Genomic DNA, 24,910 nt, shown 5'->3' with positions numbered 1-24,910 from the left:
GTCCATCGTCCCCAGGAAATGTGTCACATTACCGCCCACAGTCCTTTATTAAGCTGAATACTCCTATGAAGATAGTAGCTATATTCAAAGAATCATTCATTCTTTTGTAACAATGTATTCAAAACACTATTCACCTTAGTTCATTTACTGTAGGGTCATCTTTGAACGTTTGTGTGAATTTCATTTCTGCTTTTTCTCACTGATATTTTGCACAATGGCAGTACTCTTTAGTTTTACAATATCTTCTCTGGACATTATTATTACATGTTTGCATTATATTTCTTGGTATACATTTCCCAATTGACTTTGTCTTCATCTTTTACTGTATTTATATATTAAGTGTACTCTTCATGTAATTATGCATACTTCAAATATAACTATTTAACACATAATATCTTAGAACATGTCACTCATGAAAAACACTTATTAACTGATGATAGGTCATGTGAAGTTATTTCTGGACCTGAGCACAAAATGTGGTCCTTTGTGAATATTTGTGTTTCTACTGAAAAACACTTCACAAAAACCCTTCAATTAAGTCTTCAATTCATTCTTGATTTTAGTCAAAGCCAATTTACAGTTAATGCCTTCTCATGTGAAGAGTACACAGATTTGTTTGAGGAATGGTGTTGTATCCACTGTAAAGTTATTTGATTCATCACTTTAGTCGACATTACAGATATGTTTATGCCAGTCTTTGATCAATGCATTCTGTTTTGTATTAAGTGGATGTATCAATTTTTGATGTCATCACCATTATGTGTATTTAAAGCAGTTTAGGAGAGAGATAGTTAAGGACATAGAAACTATTTTAGAAGACTGTTATATAGTACTGCGTTATAGTTAACCTGCCGTTGACATTCATTTAGTTTTTTCTTAACTATCTACTATGTAGTGTGCTAGGTAGAAATCCAGATGTATTATATTATAAAACCAGTTTGTGTGATAATCAGTTTCAGTAGCTAACTGAGAACGGATATGAGGGCATTTATTTCAATGCATTTGATGTAAAAACCATCTGCATGCTGATATTTTTGTTTGTAAGCGTTATTTACTATTTGACAGCAACAGTGACATTTTACAAACTTATGTTCTGTTTCAGCAAAATACTTTGGGAATTTATTTGATATGCCATTTCTGCACAAAATGAGGAATTATGTCAGTTAAGTGACCTTTTATAATTTCCTCTGCTGTTACAGACTCTTGAAAATGAATGAAATGTAACATTTGAACATTGAATTGAGGTGTCAACATTTTGTTTCTTGAGAGTCAATGTGAGTCGTCAGTAAAAAAAAAATGTAATACAGAGTTGAGTATGCTGTCAAAGGTGCTGTTTCTTTCTTCCAGAAACGGTTTTTATAAACCATAAATGGCAGCTTTCGTCACTGATTGCCAATCATTATTTCACTGTTCAATACATTTTGAGAACATTGTCAATAATAAAAAAATAAAAAAGTGAATTGTTATCATTTTAACCCTTGTCCCTTGTTGCTAGAGGCATCTCTCAATTAAACCTTGTGGAAATAATCTCCAGTAGCCAGACTTTATATGGTATAGAGCATCCATTCTGATAAACCTGGTCAAAGGTAGGCTAATCAGCTGAGTTTTGAGAGAGGTAATCAAGACATTCGCCTATATTTAAACTTACAGTATCAATGCAAAGTGCGAATATGGCCAGTATTTAATAACTGTTTCTACGTTGATAAACACCATGCAACCACCAGGGGTAGCCACCAGGAGTAGCCAAATTCAAAACAGATGTTCGCTTTTTTGCCGTCATTGGACTGAGTAGAAGTACTATTATTACCACATCAGTACTCAACATTACGAGAAAAAGCTTTTGAGGAGGATGTCACAGATTCCAGTCCATTCGAAGGAGATGACCTTTGTTTATACAGGTGTTTGAATACCTGGAGAGGCTCGTTCATAGCTTTTATGAAAAAGCCTACGGTATTACATTTCGAGAAGTCGGGTACGTATTCCACGATATTGTAAGTAAAATAGCAGCTTGCTTTCTAAAATTCGATAGATATGGTATTATTTTGGGAAATTGTGGTGCAATTACATTTAGGCTATGATAGGAAACATGATGTGACTGTGTGACGTGAACTTATCTAATGATTTACTTACATATATGACTGTGATGTGGTTGTCTCACCTAGCTATCTTCAGATGAATGCACTAACTGTAAATCGCTCGGGAGGATAAGAGCATTTGCTAAATGACAAAAACAATTGACACGTGGCATTTTTATTCAGTATTATTGTTGTGTTGCTGCAGCAAATGCATGTCAGTGTTTCAATATCATAGAAATAGAATAACATTCTCTGTCTATTATTATAGAATATCATTCTCAAGATATATTGATACATTGTATCTCAGTTATGGCAACATGTATGTTATAGGATAATGTATCAGTTCTGTGCAATGAAGGCAGAAATCTAGGCTTCCTTATTTTCACAGTCATGTACACAATTTTTTCCAAGTTTCATTCCTTGGAGGTTAAACCGAATTCCATTTATGCTATTATCTTCTTTAGAGATAGTTAGTTGTTGAAATATGATCGTAGGGATGTGTCTCCTGTGGATTCAAGATTCTCTGTTGCACATCACATCTATTTGTATTCCTAAAGGCATTATAGCAGAAAGTATAACATAAATAAATTCCTCCTCAGGGAGAAAATACTTTTCACCGGCCACCGGACGGAGACATATCAGTGACTAGACGAGGGTGACCAAGAGCTTTCCTATGGTGGCCAGCCAACAGCTGGCCATGGGCAACGGTTCAATCAAAGCCCCACGGCCAGAGGACAGCTTCCTGGCCTCCAGCCTCAAGGTGTGTGACACGGAGCCCTTGAGGCTCAGGATAGCCCACCTGGAAGAAGAGCTGGCCCAGAGGGACCAGGAGTTAAAATCCCAGGAGCTGCAGCTGCAGAGCCTGCAGAGAGAGCTGGAGGCTAAAGTCTCCCAGATAGAAAAGCTTCAGGATGCCATCGGCTACAACAGCCTAGGCCGCTCCCCTCTGACTCCCAACTGCCACCGCCTGCTCAGTGTCATCAACCAGGGTCCCACCCGCTTCCACAGAGTGGCTGTGGAGGTCCACCGTAGGCTCAAGGCCAAGGAGGGCGTGTCGGCCGAGCCCACCTCAGGGCACTTCTGTGGGGGTTTCAGAGCCCACCATGTGTCCATAGAGAGGGCACGTGTTCGCAAGGACTCCAGGTGGGTGTCAGAGATCAACAGAACCACACAATGTTGTTGAGGTTATTGGAGGGTTAATAACTCCAAAACAGTTCCATGTAGTGGTGGACAGCCCAGACTACTTGTTCCTATTCTCTTGTTTACTCACAAAGGCCTGTTCTTTACACATATAAACCCAGTTGCATTGTAACATATGTGATAATTGGACACATGTCATGACATGCAAGCAGAAATGTTCGCCAAAGTTTAAAAGCAATCAGCTGGATCTGTGATAATAAAGCCTACCTTGAATCATTATTTGTGCTCAGCGGAGTCTGGTGTAGGCTACTGTGCATGCACAGTTTTCAATCCGATCACGCTTTGTCCGCAATGCACGTTTTAAAAGCAATGTCCCCGCGTTTGCGGAGAACACATTCAGGGTAAACACTGCCGGCTTAATCGTAAATGACCTTTAAATGGCACATTGTCCAAATCGGATTGAATCGGATTGAATCCCGGCCCAATCCTCCTCTTGAAAGGATAAGACGGTATGGAGCTCTGTCCAAGCCTTTGTAGTGTCTGCCACTCCAAGGAGATTTGAAAGCCTGTATTAGCATTGGGGAGAATAGGAAGGCACACGGGGAAACAAAGGCCTGAGCATCTATATGCAATATGCATGGGCTGGATCATTATGGCTTTAATTAAGCAGACCTCGGTTGCCTGCCCCCTACTCTCCTGCTTTAGTCCATTCACCAGGTCCATTTTAGGTTAATGGACTGGCCCTCGGCTGTCTGATGTAATAATTAGAGGCCTTATAGTTAAGAGGGATGCAGGGGGAAACTGACACGCCTAATGGTACTACATCATCCGTTTGTCTCCTTCTATGTGACTGGTTTAGAGACTAGGGAAAATATAGTGCTTTGTCCATCTATGAAAATCAAACATGAATGCGGTAGTAAAAATACAGTAGTAATGGCCTGATTGAAAGTCTCTTGTGATTAACTTAAGCTCTTACTCATGGTGGTGCAAACTCAACCACCAGTTAGCGGCCCCTACTGTATGTTTGGTTTAGGGGGCTGTTTAAGGTGAAATAATGTGAAATCTGCTTTTGAGGGTGCTATCCAGGACACTGCATGCATTGTTAATGTACGTGTGTAATATATTGAATCATTTAGTTCAGAACAGTTAGCCAGAGGCAATAAAACTACATTATTCAAAATATAATTCTGATATTTGATATCTGATATTTGGCGTACAACTTAAACGTTGGATGAATATTGATTTGTAGGTGAAGTGAACCTTTGACCTCTAAAAGTAGAGAGTGTCTACTTGGAGGTGTTTCTCTGTGCCTCTTAACTGTGCTCCTCCTGCTCCCAGCACCAAGAAGCTGATCAATGATGCCATCATGAACAATGACTTCCTGAAGAAGTTGGATCCACAGCACATGAGGGAGATGGTAGACTGCATGTATGAAAGGATCTACACTGAGGGCCAACTGGTCATCCAGGAGGGAGAACCAGGGAACTACCTCTATGTGCTGGCAGGTCATATCAACTTTATTAATCTCAGTTAACCCAGAAGTAAAATCTTGCGTAATTTGGTCTGCTGCGTGATTGACTTCTGTGTCCATATGCGTTTGAAATTGAAAGTTCCGGCAAAAAAGTCTCCACTCCACCCACAAACTCTCAGCCCCCCAAAAAACACCTTCCGATCTATGCAAAGTTTTTGAGGCAAAGCAGTTTAAGAACCTCCTTCGCCCAATCTTGTCCAAATAACATGACGAAAACCCGCAAACCAGAACTAATGCTGCTCATTATCTCATGCATCCCATTCAGTCCCGGCAGAATCTTCGGTCTACATGCAGAATCTTCCCATAGGAGATTACAGCTTTAATAACTTCTTCACAACGGGGTTGTCTGTGGGTTGTAGCACGTACACAGCACATACCGTATTTAGCTGTTTGTCTATACTCATGCTAAGTTTTTTGTCTTCAGATGGCCTGCTAGAGGTCATGCAGAACGGCAAATTGCTCGGAGAGATGCGTCCCAGGACCGCCTTTGGAGAGTTGGCTATATTGTACAACTGTAAGAGAACTGCAACAGTGAAAGGTGGGTTTTATTTTAGTCCCCTTTGAGATACAGTACTTCTCCACACACATCATAAACTAAGTGTTCATACTCAAGTGCAATCATGCAACAAACCATGCATATGACATACAAGTATCCATGTATGACACAAAGCAGCATAATTTTCTGAGAAGTCACCAAGGGACTATTACATCCTCATTAGAATATGCAAACCATATCTCACACAGTTTCCTACTCAACAGCTGCTTCCTCTAATCTTGCATAGAATAGTATTTGTATTTGTGTGTTTATTAAGGATCCCCATTAGCTGTTGCCAAGGCAGCAGCTACTCTTCCTGGGGTCCAGCAACGTTAAGGCAGTTATACAATTAAAAATATTACATGACGTTACGTTTCATTACACTTTACCCAATACATGAGTGTGTTCCCTCAGGCCACTACTTCACTATCACATATTTACAATACAACATCCATGTGTACGTGTGTGTAGTACTGTGCACCTCCCATAGTCTGTTCTGGACTTGAGGATTGTGAAGAGACCTTTGGTGGCATGTCTTGTGGGGTGCGCATGGGTGTCTGAGCTGTGTGCTAGTAGTTTAAACAGATAGCTCGGTGTGTTCAGCTTGTCAACACTTCTTACAAAAACAAGTATTGATGATGTCAATCTCTCCTCTACTTTGAGCCATGAGAGATATATACGTTTACAATCCAGGGTTACTCCAAGCAGTTTAGTCACTATACCTCTTTCAGATATTAAAATGAGTAAATGTTCATGGAATGTTTGGCCAACTCCTATAACATTATAAGAGTATCCGGCCCTGTGAATGTCTGATCTTATATGGTGTGTTGATTGGACTTGTAATTTCCCATGCCCAGCTGTATCCCAGGCTCATATCTGGGCTCTGGACCGCCAGACCTTCCAGAGTATTATGATGAAATCTACACAGGCTACGCAAGAAGAGTACTTCAGCTTCCTACGCAGGTACATGTAGGAGCTTGGTCCTCAAGCCTGAAACGGGCATTGATGTAAATGGAAGATTGAAGAACAGTTTGATTTGCGAACGCATATACAGTCGGGTCCAACATTTTTTGCACCCTTGATAAAGATGAGCAAAAAAAGACTGTATAAAATAAATAATGCAAATAGTAACCTATATTGTATCCTCAAAGAAATTGGAAAATTATATTATTTTATCCTTATACAATTTCTCAGAGAAAGAGATTTTGTTAAACAAGTTCAATATCTCATCTCATCATATTGGCACCTTTTTCTAAAATGTTCTATGAGATTGGAGAAGACACTGGGAGGGATCTTCGACCATCCCTCCATACAGAATATTTCCAGATCCTTGATATCCTTTGTCTGCCCTCTTCAATTCAAACCACAGTCCAAAGACCGAGATGGCCATTGATTTTTATTTAACCTTTATTTAACTCGGCAAGTCAGTTAAGAACAAATTCTTATTTACAATGACGGCCTAGGAACAGTGGGTTAACCGCCTTGTTCAGGGGCAGAACGACAGATTATTTTTACCTTGTCAGCTCAGGGATTTGATCTAGCAACCTTTCGGTTACTGGCCCAACACGCTAACCACTAGGTTACCTGCCGCCCACATTTTGATGTGTGCTTGGGGTTATTGTCGTTCTGGAAGATCCACTTGCTGCCAAGTGTCAGCCTCCTGGCAGAGGCAACTAGGTTTTTTGGCTAAAATGTCCTCGTACTGGGTAATGTTCATGATACCGTTAACCTAAACAAGGGCCCCAGGACCAGTGGAAGCAAAATAGCCCCATAACATCAAAGATCCACCACCATATTTTACAGTAGGTATGGGGTTCTTTCCTCATATGCATCCCTCTTTTGAAGCGAAACCCACCACTGGTTTGCATGGCCAAAGAGCTATACTTTCATACAATCTGACCATAGCAATGGTTCCAATCCAAGTGCCAATGAGGTTTAGCAAACTCCATGTGTTTACATTTGTTGGATGACATGAAAATAGAGCTCGTTGGCCATGCTCACCAGTGGTGGGTTTTGTGTCGTAAAGTATTTAAAACAGGAGTGCAAATTATTTTGACCCCTATCTTTTAGAGAAAAAATCTCTTTCTCTGAGCAATTGTATTAGGATAAAATAATATAGTTTCCCAATTTTGGGGTGTATACGATATAGCTCACTATTTGTAATATTTATTTTATACAGTATTTTTTTGCTCATCTTTATCAAGGGTGCCAATCATTTTTGACCTGACTGTATCCTATTAACAAGGTTATCTTTGAAGTTGTTGGCGCTATGTCACAATGCTAAATCCACATTATTAGCTGCATGTTTTCCCCAATAACTCTCTGTGTACTTATCTTGTACAGTGTATCTCTGCTGAGAGACCTGCCAGAAGAGAAGCTTGCCAAAATCGTTGACTGTCTGGAAATTGTGAGCCTTTACTGTTTTTCTAACCAGACTTTTTCATAACTGGTGATTTGGGAAGATTTGTTGATGTAAAAAGGTAATATTCTGTCTCATTTCTAGGACTATTTTGATAAAGGAGAGTATATCATTCGGGAGGGCGAGGAAGGGAACACTTTCTTCATTATAGCTAAAGGAGAGGTAAGAGAAAGGACACAAATGTCATTGTTCATCTTTGTTGCTGAAAAGAGTCACATTCCTCTCTGGCATTACAGAGCAGTTAAAGCTCTTATCAAACCATGATAGATCATGCAATCTTATTGCAGACAAGTCAGCCATTTTGGATCGAGGGAAAAAGAGGTAGCACTTAACATGCTGTGTTTTCTGCCCAGGTGTGTGTCACCCAGACCACAGAGGGCTGTACTGAGCCTCAGGAGATAAAGACTCTGGGTGTGGGCGACTACTTTGGAGAAAAAGCGCTCATAAGGTAAGATCTGTTTACTGATCTCTTTAACCATCTCAAAATGTTCAATGGGTAAAATCGCTCTGGCCTGGTTTGTCTTGAGCACCAAGTTCAAACACACTTGTAACATAGTACTTCGGGTTCCCTCTTTCTCCCATGTTAAAATGTATTTGTCCTGCAGTATATCAATCAATTCTTAAGGCTAGCCCCCTGACTGACAACCCACACATTTTACCACCGCAGTTTCAATCAAATCCTTTCACAATATTGTAGAGTAGTGGGTCATGGAATGTTAGTCTGGTGACAAAGACATGCATTATCAAACAGCTATTGTATAATTATGTGGTGAATTTCAATTGGTTTCAGTTCTGTGTAGTTCTGCTGATTAAATGTGTCTGTCTCTTTCCAGTGAGGATGTGCGTTCAGCAAACATAATCTCCACTGAGAATGACACACAGTGCTTGGTGGTGGACAGAGAGTGAGTAGCTTCATTGCACACACACAGACGCATACACACACACCTAAACATTCGTACACAAATACTAACATGAAACAACAGTCATGTGTTGAAAACATTTGTATCGCTTTGGTACAATTTTCACAAGAACGTGTTGAATTTTCAAAACGTAGTACAAAACTCCAAACTGGTAACACTTGCAAGGCAGCCAGTCTTTCAAAACCTTTCACTGTGCATTCATTTTGTTTGGAGACATCTTTCACCACATAACCACTGATCCAAAATATCAGTTTACTGTGAAATATAATGAGTACATTGGTTTAATCATCAAAGCAACATAATGATATCATCTCAATTTAGCTGTTTTAACAACCATTATATCCAATAGGGAAAAAATGCAAGATACATGTTTCAAAATTGCCCTTTGAAGTGCTGAAAGTAATATGCTATAGTACTGTAAATTGTAGTACATTACACTGTTTTCACATTAGGCAATACACTTGCACTACCCCATTCAAATTGACTGAATATCACATTTCCATAATTTCTATCCCATGTGTGAGCAAAGGTTTGATAATTGAGGACACCTTTAACAATGTAATCAAATGAAAGAAACATAATGTTTAGCAGGCACTGGTTTGCATCAAGCCTGTCTTGAGCATTTGGCCATTCGGCTCTCATCCACATTGCAGTGTATGTCCTCATTGTTCATGCACCTGGGGAAAAACCTTTTGGCATGGCGAATCCAAGTCTGACATTGATCAGGGTTGATGTCATCGCATGCCTCATCCATGGCCTGAAGGAGGGTGGCAGGCTCATGTGGCTGACAATCATACAGCTTCCACCTCCATGATGATCATAATTCCTCGATAGGGTTGAGGAAAGGAGAAAACGGGAGCAGGTAAAGGGTCAGGAGTCGAGGATGGGCCCAAAACCATGCCTGAACCACCTCTGCATGGTGGAACCTGACATTATCCCACACAATGACATACATGACCCCTTCACCTTGACAGGCCTGTTTAATCTCATTGAGGAAGTCAATGAGGTGTGCAGCATTGTAAGACCCAAGTAGAGGCCTACGCCCTACCACACCATCTTCAGATATGGCTGCACAAATGGAGATGTTTCCCCCACGTAGTCCAGGCACTTGAACGGTACAAGTAGTCATTATCTATGATAATCAGGTATTGCATTTTACAGAATTGTATTGTAGGGGTCTTGTGTTTTGTTTTTTAATTGTGTGTTCTCTGTCATATCCTCACATGGTCTCTCCTATCATTGCTATGCAGACGACACACAATTAATCTTCTCCTTTCCCCCCTCTGATAACCAGGTGGTGAATCGCATCTCTGCATGTCTGGCAGACATATCAGTGTGGATGACGGATCACCACCTCAAGCTGAACCTCGGCAAGACGGAGCTGCTCTTCCTCCCGGGGAAGGACTGCCCGTTCCATGATCTCGCCATCACGGTTGACAACTCCATTGTGTCCTCCTCCCAGAGTGCTAAGAACCTTGGCGTGATCCTGGACAACACCCTGTCGTTCTCAACTAACATCAAGGCGGTGACCCGTTCCTGTAGGTTCATGCTCTACAACATTCGCAGAGTACGACCCTGCCTCACGCAGGAAGCGGCGCAGGTCCTAATCCAGGCACTTGTCATCTCCCGTCTGGATTACTGCAACTCGCTGTTGGCTGGGCTCCCTGCCTGTGCCATTAAACCCCTACAACTCATCCAGAACGCCGCAGCCCGTCTGGTGTTCAACTTTCCCAAGTTCTCTCACGTCACCCCGCTCCTCCGCTCTCTCCACTGGCTTCCAGTTGAAGCTCGCATCCGCTACAAGACCATGGTGCTTGCCTACGGAGCTGTGAGGGGAACGGCACCTCCGTACCTTCAGGCTCTGATCAGGCCCTACACCCAAACAAGGGCACTGCGTTCATCCACCTCTGGCCTGCTCGCCTCCCTACCTCTGAGGAAGTACAGTTCCCGCTCAGCCCAGTCAAAACTGTTTGCTGCTCTGGCACCCCAATGGTGGAACAAACTCCCTCACGACGCCAGGTCAGCGGAGTCAATCACCACCTTCCGGAGACACCTGAAACCCCACCTCTTTAAGGAATACCTAGGATAGGATAAAGTAATCCTTCTAACCCCCCCCCCCCCCCCTTAAAAGAGTTAGATGTACTATTGTAAAGTGGTTGTTCCACTGGATATCATAAGGTGAATGCACCAATTTGTAAGTCGCTCTGGATAAGAGCGTCTGCTAAATGACTTAAATGTAATGTAAATGTTGTGTGGCTCAGTTGGTTAGAGCATGGCACTAGCAAGACCAGGATTGTGGGTTAAATTCATACTGGGGTTAAATACAAAAATGTAGGGACTTACTCATGTAACTTTGAATAAAAGCGTCTGCTGTGTAAATGGCATGTATTACAGTACTCTGTTGGCCAATACAATTTGACTAAATCAGTGTAAAGAACCCTCAGCAGAAGACCCCGGCAACTTAATGTATACTGTATAGGGGATGTATTTGTTACATACAGTACATCTCTGTTCTTGTCAATATCAGATTTTGTTTAAAATTCGTTTAGAGTCAAATCATATTAGTCATGATCATAATTGTACATTACAGTATATATCATAATTTATATGTTTATACTTTACAAACATATATTTTAGTTCTGGAGTTCTTAAAATCTGTATATAGTAGACAAACCCGTTTAAAATCTATAGGTTTACCCAACGGTTAAGTGATTATCAATTAAGAGCAGTTGGATTAAGTAATAGTAAAAGCTATTTTGAGAAATGAGAAGACAGTCGAAGCAAAAGTGATATGAGAATTAAATTGTGCGAGGCAAGTACTTTATATGAACATGTGTTGCAATGCGAAACATGTATTTCTAGATGAAACACTGATTAAGTTTGGTCAGAAAGTGACTGTATGATTTTGTGTGTTGTACTCAGTCAATTGATAATGTGTTTAGAGTTTTGACACAACTGCTTTTTTGATGATCTGTTTAGAGTTTTGTACTAGGAGTTGTGAAAAAGTACGACGTTATTTGTGAAAATTGCACCAAAGCGATTTGAGAAGAAAAAAAACTGTGCTACCTCTCCAGCAACTTCAACCAGATGGTGGGCACTTATGAGGAACTGCAGGCATACCTGAAGGAATACGTTGAAGAGCTCTCCCGATGCGACGAGAGAAGAAATGCACTGTGAGTAGTGGAGGCCACAAAATTACTGTTACCACACATAATTCAAATAACAAATGGCAGCTACATTTACAAATACCCACCCACCCCAGAAACTTTAGGGCCTCACTGTCTGCAGAAACAGATATTTAGGAGTGCACCATTAAACCCAAATGATGCCCCCTCCCTTCTCCCCTTCCTTCCACAGACCCATTTCCCCCCTTATCGACTCGTCCCCAGAGGCCCAGGAGGTGTGTCGGCTCAGGGAGAGGATCGCCGTCATCCCTACCCATGACCCCTTCCAGGACTTGGAGGTCATAGCAACACTGGGCATGGGCGGCTTCGGCCGAGTAGAGCTGGTGAGTGGCCTGATGTTTGGGTCACACCACCCGAAGCAATGTCCAAAACAACAGCATAGGGCATAGGCCTACAGTTGCTATAAAAACAATTTAACATATTCTGAGTGTACAAAACATTAAGAACACCTGCTTTTTCAATGAAAGCAATGATCCCTTATTGATGTCACTTGTTAAATCCACTTCAATCAGTGTAGATAAAGTGGAGGCGACCGGTTAAAGAAGGATTTTAAAGCCTTGAGACAATTGAGACATGAATTTTGTACGGGTGCCATTCTGAGGGTGAATGGGCAAGACAAAGATATAAGTGTCTTTGAACAGGGTTCAATTCTCAGGCCGACTCTTTTCTCTGTATACATCAATGATGTCGCTCTTGCTGCTGGTGATTCTCTGATCCACCTCTACGCAGACGACACCATTTTGTATACTTCTGGCCCTTCTTTGGACACTGTGTTAACAAAGCTCTAGACAAGCTTCAATGCCATACAACTCTCCTTCCGTGGCCTCCAACTGCTCTTAAATGCAAGCAAACCTAATGCATGCTCTTCAACCGATCGCTGCCCGCACCTGCCCGCCCGTCTAGCATCACTACTCTGGACGGTTCTGACTTAGAATATGTGGACAACTACAAATACCTGTGTCTGGTTAGACTGTAAACTCTCCTTCCAGTCTCACATTAAGCATCTCCAATCCAAAATCAAATCTAGAATCGGTTTCCTTATTTCGCAACAAAGCATCCTTCACTCATGCTGCCAAACATACCCTCGTAAAACTGACTATCTTACCGATCCTTGACTTCTGCGATGTCATTTACAAAATAGCCTCCAACACTCAACTCAGCAAGTTGGATGTAGTCTATCACAGTGCCATCTGTTTTGTCACCAAAGCCCCATATACTACCCACCACTGCGACCTGTATGCTCTCATTGGCTGGCCCTCGCTACATATTCGTCGCCAAACCCACTGGCTCCAGGTCATCTATAAGTCTTTTCTAGGTAAAGCCCCGCCTTATCTCAGCTCACTGGTCACCATAGCAGCACCCACCCGTAGCACGCGCTCCAGCAGGTATATTTCACTGGCCACCCCAAAGCCAACTCTTCCTTTGGCCGCCTTTCCTTCCAGTTCTCTGCTGCCAATGACTGGAACGAATTGCAAAAATCACTGAAGCTGGAGATTCATATCTCCCTCTCTAACTTTAAGCATCAGCTGTCAGAGCAGTTTACCGATCATTGCACCTGTACATAGCCCATCTGTAAATAGCCCACCCAACTACCTCATCCCCATGTTGTTATTAATTTTTTTGCTCCTTTGCACCCCAGTATCTCTTCTAGCACATGCATCTTCTGCACATCTATCACTCCAGTGTTTAATTGCTAACTTGTAATTATTTTGCCACTATAGCCTATTTATTGCCTTACCTCCCTAATCTTACTACATTTGCACAAACTGTATATAGATTTTTCTATTGTGTTATTGACTGTACGTTTGTTTATCCCATGTGTAACTCTGTGTTGTTTGTGTCGCACTGCTTTGCTCTATCTTGGCCAGGTTGCAGTTGTAAATGAGAACTTGTTCTGAACTGGCCTACCTGGTTAAATAAAGGTGAAATATTTATGTTTTTTAAAAATGGGGTATGGTAGTAGGTGCCAGGCTTACCGGTTTGGGTCAAGAACTGCAACGCTGCTGGCTTTTTCACACTCAACTATTTCCCGTCTGTATAAAGAATGGTCCACCACCCAAAGGACATCCAGTCAACTTGACACAACAGCATTGGAGCCAACATTTGCCAGCATCCCTGTGGAACGCTTTCGACACCTTATAGAGGCCTTGCCCCAACGAATTGAAGATGTTCTGAGGGCAAAAGGGGGAGGTGCAACACAGTATTAGGAAGGTTTTCTTATTGTTTGGTATACTCAGTGTATATGTAAACAATATGAGTAATTGTTTTATTGCAGGTGAAACTGAGAGATGAAGACACCACATTTGCTCTGAAGTGTATTAAAAAGAAGCACATTGTGGACACAAGACAACAGGAGCACATCTACTCTGAGAAGAACATCCTTCAGCAGACCAACTCACACTTCATAGTCAGGTCAGCGTCATGTGCTCATGCTGCTCTCTGATCCTCAAGGTTTATCCTCAGACAACAATGCCCATTACAGAGTCCCCAAAGCATTGTAAACATTCAAAGTGTTTTATTCATGCTTTTCTTCAAGCTTTGACATGGTTTTCCTAGAGTACTTTACATGGTACCTGTTTGTAGCAGTGTCAAGGATCTCCAATATACCCATTCATCCAGACTGCTGTCACCTGGAATGAAACAGTGAAATGAACCTTGTGACAATCACGTTCACCCCAAGAGCAAGAGGTAGACAACCCATATTGATGTTTACAAGGCCTCCCATGTAAAACATCTCATAGGTTTTGTACTCTATTTTCTATCACCAATTGCTTTTTGAAAGATGCTCTTCTACTGTTTGAGGAAAGCGACATATATACAATATCATGCAATCGCAGTAGGTCGGTTTATGCAAAGTAGGACCTCGTGTGTCCGCTGAATGCATAAATGAACAGTTGAGTGAAGGACAAATTCATTGTCCTATGAAACAGAGAAGAGAGTGTTTGTTTTTAGTCACAATGGAAATTAATAAAGCGTGTATTGTATTCATCTAGTATATGAATAATGCATGTTTAGAGTGTGGTTTCAAACAGAAAGTCAAATGTGTAATATAAATGAGGCAGTAGTCTTCCCTACATACTTTTGATTATTTTAAGATTTGTACGATTTTTTACAAATATGCTCATGATCTTCTACAGTTTTCGACAAAGGGACGTTTATTTTTTCCCAAGTGATATGGTTCCATTGCCATGACTCCCATGACTTGAAAGTGAAAGGTCTCATTTCACTGAATAGCCTATACAGACAAGCCTTTGTATCTTAGGTCAGCTCTCAGATTGATAGGGGACTGTGGAAGTGAAGGGTGTTGACCTTGAGACAAGAAGTGGTTCATGAAAGAAAAGTTTGAACTTTTTCCTCTTGAGAGAGAGAGATGTTCTATGGTCCGGGAGGAGTTGCTAAGGAGTCCCTTTAAACAATGTCAGTTTGTCTGGTGTCTCAATGCTGAGTGTAGACTGAGGTTTGATTTATTTGCCCTCTGACATTCAAGGACAAAAGTCCTGGGCAAACACAGCTTCCAACTGCCACCCAAAAAAGGAAAGTTCCATTCCATCCTCACACGTCTCTCTTTTCCCTCTCTCAAAATGGTCCTTTCTCTCCATCTGCATTCATAGAGTTGTTCTTTGGGCCTCAATTGACAAACAGATCCAATGCGAAACAAATGGCAGCTTAACTGCTTGAAAGTACATCATCCAAAGAAATATACTGCAGAGCAGAAGACCTCATGTCTTTAAGAACTCCAGAACAGTAACGTTAGTATTGTTCAGATGGTCCTTGTGCACTAAGTCCTCTTAAATGTCACTTTGTGTTCTAGGTTGTTTCGGACATTCCGAGATGACAAATATGTGTACATGCTACTGGAGGTCTGCCTGGGTGGGGAGCTGTGGAGTGTACTACGGGACATGTGAGTGTAGGTTGTTTTACATCTGCGAAAACACCCAAAACCCTGGAATCAATAATGCCAATCAATCATCAGTATTAAGTCCTAGTATGTGTCTGAATGTTGGTCTTGACTGTGATGCAGGAGTTCCTTTGAGGAGCAGACAGCCCGCTTCTGCATTGCCTGTGTCCTGGAAGCCTTTGACTACCTCCACGCCAGAGGAATCATCTACAGAGACCTGAAACCTGAGAACCTACTACTGGATGCAGAAGGCTATGTCAAAATGGTAATAGACCTTAATTTGATCACTGCTCATTTTCAGTTGTTTGTACATAGTCATATACAGTATGTTCATGTTACAGTATCTGTCTGTTTCCTTAGGCAGACTTTGGTTTTGCTAAGAGGATAGGCCTGGGGAAGAAGACATGGACGTTCTGTGGGACCCCAGAGTATGTGGCTCCAGAGGTCATCATGAACAAGGGCCATGACTTTGGAGCTGACTGTTGGTCTCTGGGGATCCTCATCTTTGAGCTACTGACTGGCAGGTCACTATGACAGTCTGACATGTGGCTCACAGTACTAGTAAAAATGGTGCTGCTCTTCAATTTGTCTCTACGAACACTTCACTTTGAGAGGAACCATTAGGCATTAGGGCCCCATTCCGCAACCATGGTAACCAGCTTGACATGGAGAGGTTGAGTGTATGAGAGACTATTTGAGATAGCTTTTTGGGCTGCATTGGGCTGTCTAAGTGTTTCCAGCATGTCCATGAAACCATGATTTTTTTTCTATAGTCACCATTAACAGGAACCCTAAGTTTCTGTTTTGTACCTCTTTTAGTCCACCCTTTTCCGGAACCGACCCCATTAAGATCTACACCATGGTCCTCCATGGGATTGAAAAGGTTGACTTCCCCAAGAGGATCAGCAAGCGCCCCGATGACCTTATCAGGAGACTCTGCAAGTATGTGGTTGTAGCATCACAAACTGCTGCTTTGCTTGCCAATAGAAGTGTTGTCAGGGACAGCTTACTATTAGTCATTTTTATTAATCACACACATACAAACACACACTTTTAGATTTTAGATTTTAGGCTATGCCTATTAACCCAGTAGGGGTTTGTGCCTCTGATGATAAGAGGCTGTAGTTGAATGAACTAAGCAGTGTATCTGTCTACTTTGTTTGAGGTAAAGCCAACACAAAAACAATACTATGTAGTGCAACCCTTATTTGCATCACCATTTCAGATGACAAAATAACATGTTTATATTGTACCGATAGGCTACTGGATAATGCTAGTGAGCACCATGTTTCAAACCCTTTGGCCAGCTCAGTCACACAGCAATTGGGCCTGTAGTAATTGACCAGACAAAAACCATTGCGAGTAATTGGTCCGTGAGTGACCTGCATTGATGTCATCAGGAAATCACATGTCAAACCAGACCAGCTCTGAATCAAACAGACTGCGTCATATCTACTGTACAATATCAATCTGCTTTCATGTGTATAGGGTATTAGTTGCAATCACATTATCAGCATTCTGTTTGTCCAGATGGTTGTCAACAATAACAGACCCATGCATCATTTCCTTCTCCTAGGCTTAACCCTGTGGACAGGCTTGGTAATAAGAAGAACGGCATCATCGACATTAAGAAACACAAGTTGGTCCACTTCTTGTTAATGAAGCATCATCAACACCACTCTACACCTAGACAGATCCAATATCCTAGACACTCATCAGCTATTGTGATACTAATTATGCACCATACAAGGATACAAGCACAATTGAAATATACAATTTGTAATTGGTGTTCTTTAACGGATTAATCCATTGATGGATTTCTGGTCCAATGCAATACGAATCCAGCTCAGGTTTAACAGCTTGCTCAGTGGTGCCTTCAATAACCAGTAGGCTACCCAGCTAGCACATTCGGTTCCTTGGAAGTTGTAGGTGGGTACGTATGTTTTTGGTTTCCGATTGGTTCTCGGAACGAAGTCATGTGTTTCCTGACCGGTAAAAAAAGAACGGAAGAAAATGTTGCTTGTCCTGGGAACAAAAGTTTTAGGTTGCAGGGAGGTTCTGAGAACATTTTACTATGGTTCCCTGAAAGTTTTCCTGGGAGATTTTATGTTTTATTAACCTTCTGAGAACAGAAAAAGTAAGGTTATTTGAAGGTAGTAAATAACCTTTCAAAAACATTCTCAACTTTTTGTGAATGTTTTGAACAAATTCTTTAAATAACTCCCTTAAAATGTTCCATTAACACTGCTATCTCAGTTTAGCTGTTTTGAACTCCAAGCAGAGAGAGAAATTAATTTGTAATGCAAACACATTTATTTTGTATTGTGACACAGCGTCAGTGAGATTCAAACTTATGATCTTCCGTTTTCTATCCATGGAATTAGTCCACTACGCCACCAGGATGGAGCTAACATACTATGTTTTTTTTATTCATACAAAGCTGTTCATTTTAGTCTATTCAAACAGACCCGATTTCAAAGGAAACAAGCACTCATTAAGATCAGGTGTGGCCAATTAGGGGCGCAGCCAACACACCTGAACACCCTTAACAAGAGTGAGGATAGAGAGTTTTGCTGAGAGGGGATCTAAGAATGCTATGTTTTTAGCATTCTTAGAACATTCTTTAGAATGTTACTGTTTTCTTGTGGTTTTTATTGAAAGTTTTCATAAAGTTCTGAGAACACAATTACTGTTTTTAAATAACATTCTTAGAATGTTCTCTGAACTAGAGATGTGCACGGTTATTTGAATAATCAAATACTCGTGTGAGCATTCATTTTTGGGCCCAAAAATGTATAGGCCTATTTTAACACTGTAAAGGCTTTTTCTAAATTAAATTAATATATGCATGTGATATTGTTACATACAAGGATATATAATGGCATTTCAAATAATTCATTTAATCAAACACCAAACTTTTCAATGTAGTTTTTATGACATGCGCCCCATTAAAAAGGACCGGTAGCCATCCGGTAGCATTCACGTGTGTAGCTAGTTGTTTATCTTGGCCAATCAAAGCATAGCAAATGTAGTTAGAGTTCACTAATGCAATGCAAGATGGAATAAAATTAGGTAATTAAAAGTTAGCGAATTGAGAAGGAGTAGGCTACAACGAGCAACCAACTGTTGGCTGTTGTTTTTATATGAATGGGGTTGGGGAGAAAGTGCTAAATGTAGCTTCAATCAATCAGTCTGGCTAGGCTACTCCAGTCAATACAGGCACTATTATATGGGATGATAACTTGTAGCAGCCACACTGTTTTCTATCTAGTCTTGGCTGTAGCCGAGTAGCGTCTCTCTCTATCTGCCGCTGTCTGCTCGCTCCCATTTTACCGGCACTAGAGCGCCAGCCTCTCCTGGGCGCTCTCCTGCGCGCAGTATTGCATCAGGTTAAAAACAAAGTTTGTTAAAACAAGTGTGTTTCGAATATCCAGATATCCCCAAAAATGTATGATGCACTGAAACGTTCTTTGGACAATTTGAGAACATGACTTTATATAGAACTGGGAGGAAACCTGTAGGAAATGTTATGCTGAAGTACTGAAATTCCCAAGGAAGAATGTTGTTTCTTAACATATTCTGAACTATTTGAGAACATTCCCAATGTCAAACTAGTTGGAGAACGTTCCTAGAACATTACCAAATATTAATTTAAATGTAACCATGTTTGAACTTTTAGAAACGTTCTGATAAATTCATGAACTTGTAAGTCGCTCTGGATAAGAGCGTCTGCTAAATGACTTAAATGTAAATGTAATGAAGTACCAAGAAAATTACTTTTTTTGTTGTTGCAAAGTTCCTTAAATTTGCTGAGAATGTTCCAAAGCCAAGCAACTGTCCTGCACCATTCCCAGAACGTTGTGGTGTGTGCAAATAACCATAGGACAACCACACTCTCTAAGAAACATATGGTTCTCAGAACGTTATGTGCTAGCTGGTAATGGATCATTCAGTCACTTAGAGACATTGGGCTAAATATATCAGAAGCGTATTAAAACTTCCATTGGTGTAAAATTCTCCCTGCACTGTGCAAATAATTGTGTGATGAGCACCTTTCCCTCCCTCCTCTTCAGTATCATGTCACAACAGGCAGTATTGCATAACAAACAGCACTTTCACCTGGGAGCAATTAGCTGTGAGAATGGGGGGTGCAGTTGTCCCCCTACTCAGCAGAGTAGAGCCTTAATAGACCATAGGACTGGCAGAGCTGGCTTCTTCTCAAATCATCAGAGCACTAATGTTTGAAGCCGGAGGAATATGGTTTTGTTTTCAACTCACTGAGCAAATTATAAAATGGCGAGTGCCATTTTGACTTATGTTTGGTATTTGGACAGATGTTCTGTGTAGGCGAATGATGTTTGTTAGAAATGGTATGAAAACATTAGTGACCCTATTAGCAGACGGACGTCATTCTGTTTTTGGTGTTGCTATGATTGCATTCTCCTGTGTGTGTGTGTGTGTGTGGCTTCCTGTAGAAGAATTGTATTTTTTCCCCACTGCTTGAAATGGGGTCCTGTAGGGTGAGAGCTGTCTTTGTGGAGTAACTTGTGCATGTATGCAATATCTACAGTATACAGACTGTGCTGTATTGTATTGGTTCTGGTGTAGTGTGTGGGCACTGGGGGATGGTGGGATCTGTAGTTCTGACAGAAAATGAACAGCTGCCTCTTTGTGACATCCTGCAGGTGGTTCCAGGGCTTTAACTGGGAGGGGCTGAGACGCCAGAAGCTCATATCGCCACTGAAGAGAGAGGTGATGTGTAATATTACATTTACCACAAAAAAAAGACTACATGACCGCTAAAGAAGTGCTTGGATGTGACTGTATCTGACCGGTGTTCTTTGATGTTCCTCTTCCCAGCTGAAGGGGCCGATGGACCACAGCCACTTTGACATCTTTCCCCCAGAGCTGGAGGAGACACCAGACGAACTGTCAGGCTGGGACAAGGACTTCTGAGGTGCCCCTGGAGCCTCTACACCCTAAAGCTTTGTGTCCATATAGGTGGTGTAACTCTACTACCTGACGCTAGTGTTCCGCTAGTGCAGTGAACTGTGCTATCTGCCTTAAAAACAATCAACTCCACAGAAGCAGCCATGACTGAATACTGTAATCCCATCTCTTCCCTGTGGTTGCCGTACTTGCCATAGATTTGACATCATGACTGCCTGCCTGTTACTGCCTTTCTGGCCTGTAGACGGAGAAGATTGCCTCTTAAGAATTGTGTTTTAGGCTTTTGGCCGGAAGAACAGTGTGTGAAGTGCCACATGAAACTCTCATGAGACAACAAGGACATTCATCAAGTGATTGAAAGACTGAGTGCCAAAAACCCTAATCTCAGTCCATTGGGTTATTTCCCTCAGACAGCAACTGATGGAGGACAAATAAATAGAAAAGCTTATTTATTGTTACAATTAAAACCAATGCATTTTTGCTTTTGGCTTTCTTCAATGTTTTTACAGAAGTGAACCAAAATTAGGTTTTATACATTTCAAAAAAGCCTCTTATGGACTCGGGGACCAATCACAATGAGAAAAGCTAAACAAAATATCATGTGATTAAATAAGTAGCAGAAATCAGACCAATTGTCCTTGCCATATTACACTCAATACATACCACACACAATACTTCTGTAAAAACCCTGAAGAAGGCCAAAAGGCAAAACACGTTGGTTTGACAATAAAAAAGCTATTTTGTTTACTTCACCAACCAAGAGTTGCTGAATCTCCTTTCAACTTCAGTTTGCACCTCAATTCATGCACCTTAGTTGGCGAGAGAGGTAGCGGCAGTGTTCCCTTCCCTTCTTTCCCTCAGACAGAGTGCTGTGCCTAATTTGTGTCCTAAACAATAACAACAACCTTCGAGGATGTTCTCAGCCTTCCAAAATGTAGATACACTACATGGCCAAATGTATGTGGACACCTGTTCATCGAAATATCTAATTCCAAAATCATTGGCATTAATATGGAGTTGGTCCCTCCTTTGCTGCTATAACAGCCTTCACCCTTCTTGGAAGACTTTCCACTAGATGTTGGAACATTACTGCAGGGACTTGCTTCCATTCAGCCACAAGAGCATTCGTGAGGTCGGGCACTGATTTTGGGCGATTAGGCCTGGCTCGCAGGCGGTGTTCCAGTTCATCCCAAAGGTGTTCGATGAGGTTGAGGTCGGGTCTCTGTGCAGGCCAGGCAAGTTCTTCCACACCGATCTCAACATACCATTTCTGTATGGACCTCGCTTTGTGCACAGGGGCTTTGTCCTGCTGAAACCGGAAAGGGCCTTCCCCAAACTGTTGCCACAAAGTTGGAAGCACAGAATCGTCTATAATGTTCCCTTCACTGGAACTAAGGGGCCTAGCCCGAACCTGCCCTGGGACTGCGGTTGAAAATTAGCCAGCTGGCTAAAACCGGCACTTTTACTGAAACGTTGATTAATGTGCACTGTCCCTGTAAAAATAAAATAAACTCAAATTCAAAAAATGAAAAACAGCCCCAGACCACTATGCATTAGGTCAGCTGGCATCCGCCAAACCCAGATTCATCCGTCGGACTGCCAGATGGTGAAGCGTGATTCATCACTCCAGAGAACGGGTTTCCACTGCTCCAGAGTCCAATGGCGGCGAGCTTTACACCACTCCAGCCGACGCTTTGCATTGCGCATGCTGATCTTAGGCTTGTGTGCGGCTGCTCAGCCATGGAAACCCATTTAATGAAGCTCCCGACGTTGCTTCCAGAGGAAGTTTGGAACTCGGTAGTGAGTGATGCAACCGAGGACAGATTTTTTTTATGCACTACGCGCTTCAGCACTCGGCGGTCCCGTTCTGTGAGATTGTGTGGCCTACCACTTCACGGCTGAACCGTTGTTGCTCCTAGATGTTTCCACTTCACAATAACAACACTTACAGTTGCCCGGGGCAGCTCTAGCAGGGCAGAATTTTACGAACTGACTTATTGGAAAAGTGATGGTGCCACATTGAAAGTTACTGAGCTTTTCAGTAAGGCCATTCTACTGCCAATGTTTGTCTATGGAGATTTAATGGCTGTGTGCTCGATTTTTATACACATGTCAGCAACGGGTGTGACTGAATTTGCTGAATCCTCTAATTTGAAGGGGTGTCCACATACTTTTGTCCATGTAGTGTATGTTCATATAAAAAAAAAAATTGTGCTCTAAATGTTGATCAAATGTATAATCAGACTTCTACACATGCTTTGTCCTTCGATCATGCCTTATCTGCCTGGTGTGGTCTTATCAGAAGACGTAATATAATTTTTCTCACAAATCCTCAGGACAGCCATTATTATGTTGTTATATAATAGGTTTGATCCAGCTTGTTTGGGAAAACAGCGCATTAAGTCATGAATCCACTTTATTCCCAAAGGGGCCGGTTTAGGGAATTAGTTGAGTTAAATTTCACAAAATACAGTATGGCATCTGTACAATTGTATCACTAACTGAAGGAAGTCATTATGGTTGTAAATGATCTGTAAATGAAAATGCATTGTACTGTAGATACAAAACAGAAAGATGGGCCGAGACAATTTAACCGAGACAATAATTAGGGTCACATTGCATTGAATGTACTGGAAATTTGTGAGGAAGGATATATTTCCCTTCCATTCATGCTAAACAGTTGTTGGTACTAATGCAGCCATTACTGTATTTTACATAACTCCTAAACTAATGTGCACTCTTAACTTATTGAGCAAAGCTCTATTGCAGTATATGGGTTTGTAGATGTTACCAAAATGAACCCAATATTTATTCTGTTTATAATAAAACATATTTTAAATACCTGATACCTCTTTAAATTTTACAAGGTTGTTGTTGCTCTTGGATGTAGTCACATAGCCATGGCAATGACATCATAATCAATTGAAAAAACAATAAATATTTCAGATGCATGACAGAATGAGAACCTTTTACAGCAATATCATTTCATGTCATTTTGGGGCGGGAAATTACTTGTAATATCGTCATTGAATTGGCATTATTTGAAAATGTGGCTTTGAAGAGATATCTGTTGTTTTGTAAACCACTCAAATTGTACTTTACAAAGATTTTAGGGAAGCAATGACACCCTCATCTGACCAGCTTCATGAATCGCAGCCATCAGAGGTCCAGAGCCAAGAGAACAATGCCTCTAAACAGGTAGTCAAAAATAAAGATGTCAACCTTTCTTTGGGAGAAAAGATATCTGTGTAAAATTGTAACATCTAAAATGTAAGAGAAATCAGGGATCCACAAATAGAAAACGGTGACCCGTGATTGATGTTGTTTTGTGTTGCTTTGGAGGGTCCCAGAGACAGGCCTGTGGTGCAAGCTCTATGGCACATGGCCCTGAGGGGAACTGAGGCTCTCTGCAAGACTCTGATTGGCTCAGAAAGAGAAGGTATTGTATACAAGTCAAGTCCTAATACCTTTAGGAATGTAAGGAAGATGTGAATTCTCAGGTAGTGTGGTCCTTCCCAATACATACAGGTTCAGATGAGGGGATGCCCCAGCAAGACTCAATCTCAGAGGAGATGTATTTCCCTTGCTATGAGGTACGAGGAGTCAGAGTTGGCCCATAGACACGTTATACTGGATTTATTCAGGGGATGTACTGTTGTGACCTTGTTAAACGACTGTACCTCCAGAGCAGTGGGTGCTTGGAGAGAAGCTTCTCTTTGGGCGACACAGATGTGAGAATGTACCCAAACTCCTGGAGGTGAGCGTTCTGCCAAGAATTTAATCAATAGAGCTCATTATGTCCAAAGATGATATACTACCTTGTCTCTTTGACAACCAAGCTGACAAGCCAAGCATGACTCAGGAACATTTACACTTGGTGAAACGTCCCGTTGTACTCTTATCACAGACCCTACCTTCCAGAAAGTGAGGATGATGCCTTCATCAACATCAAGCTCAGTGCGATCCGTCAAGCATTTGAGGTAAGCAATCCCCTGACTGGTCATTTGTCAGCCAGAGACACATAGAGCTGAACAGAGCGTCGCTCATCCATGTCTGTTTCCTGTACCAAAGCTCATTCTCAGAGACCCAGAGGCCAAACACTTCCTGAAGGAGACAGGAAAGAGCCTGATAGGAGGGCTACTATCTTTAGCAGGGAAGGTATGTAGCTTGTAGTATACCCACCACACCCTCTGGAAATATACTGAACAAAAATATAAATGCAACATCCAACAATTTCAACGAGTTACAGTTCATATA

At 41.5% G+C, this 24,910-nt stretch overlaps 1 protein-coding gene across 2 annotated transcripts; it reads left to right on the top strand.

Annotated features, from left to right (window-relative positions):
• Positions 1-1,751: 1,751 nt before the first annotated feature.
• On the top strand, positions 1,752-23,619 carry LOC139562082 (cGMP-dependent protein kinase 2-like). Of its 2 annotated transcripts, none has more exons than XM_071379402.1 (19): positions 1,752-1,972; positions 2,675-3,218; positions 4,554-4,720; positions 5,171-5,284; positions 6,139-6,244; positions 7,625-7,688; positions 7,785-7,862; positions 8,054-8,148; positions 8,534-8,602; positions 11,695-11,793; positions 11,978-12,128; positions 14,081-14,217; positions 15,617-15,706; positions 15,827-15,968; positions 16,064-16,227; positions 16,523-16,645; positions 17,280-17,342; positions 20,389-20,455; positions 20,564-23,619. In XM_071379402.1, the coding sequence occupies exons 2-19, from the start codon at positions 2,749-2,751 to the stop codon at positions 20,657-20,659; spliced, it is 2,295 nt and encodes a 764-aa protein (XP_071235503.1). In that variant the 5' UTR covers positions 1,752-1,972; positions 2,675-2,748; the 3' UTR covers positions 20,660-23,619. The 2 variants fall into 2 exon arrangements, with proteins under 2 accessions (XP_071235503.1, XP_071235504.1); XM_071379403.1 differs by having other exon boundaries at positions 1,752-1,991.
• The last annotated feature ends 1,291 nt before the right edge of the window (positions 23,620-24,910 follow it).

Source organism: Salvelinus alpinus, chromosome 32, assembly GCF_045679555.1.
Source record: "Salvelinus alpinus chromosome 32, SLU_Salpinus.1, whole genome shotgun sequence".
NCBI lineage: Eukaryota > Metazoa > Chordata > Actinopteri > Salmoniformes > Salmonidae > Salvelinus > Salvelinus alpinus.
Note: the sequence above shows the minus strand (reverse complement) of the source record. Positions and strands in the feature narration are given on the sequence as shown.

What these genes read in the sequence shown, in the direction of transcription:
- LOC139562082 (XM_071379402.1), top strand. Translation starts at nt 2,749, where the DNA reads ATGGTGGCCAGCCAACAGCTGGCCATGGGCAACGGTTCAATCAAAGCC. An exon ending in GACGAGAGAAGAAATGCACT is followed by an intron (nt 11,794 to 11,977) that starts GTGAGTAGTGGA and finishes TTCCTTCCACAG; the next exon opens with ACCCATTTCCCCCCTTATCG. An exon ending in TTTGAGCTACTGACTGGCAG is followed by an intron (nt 16,228 to 16,522) that starts GTCACTATGACA and finishes TACCTCTTTTAG; the next exon opens with TCCACCCTTTTCCGGAACCG.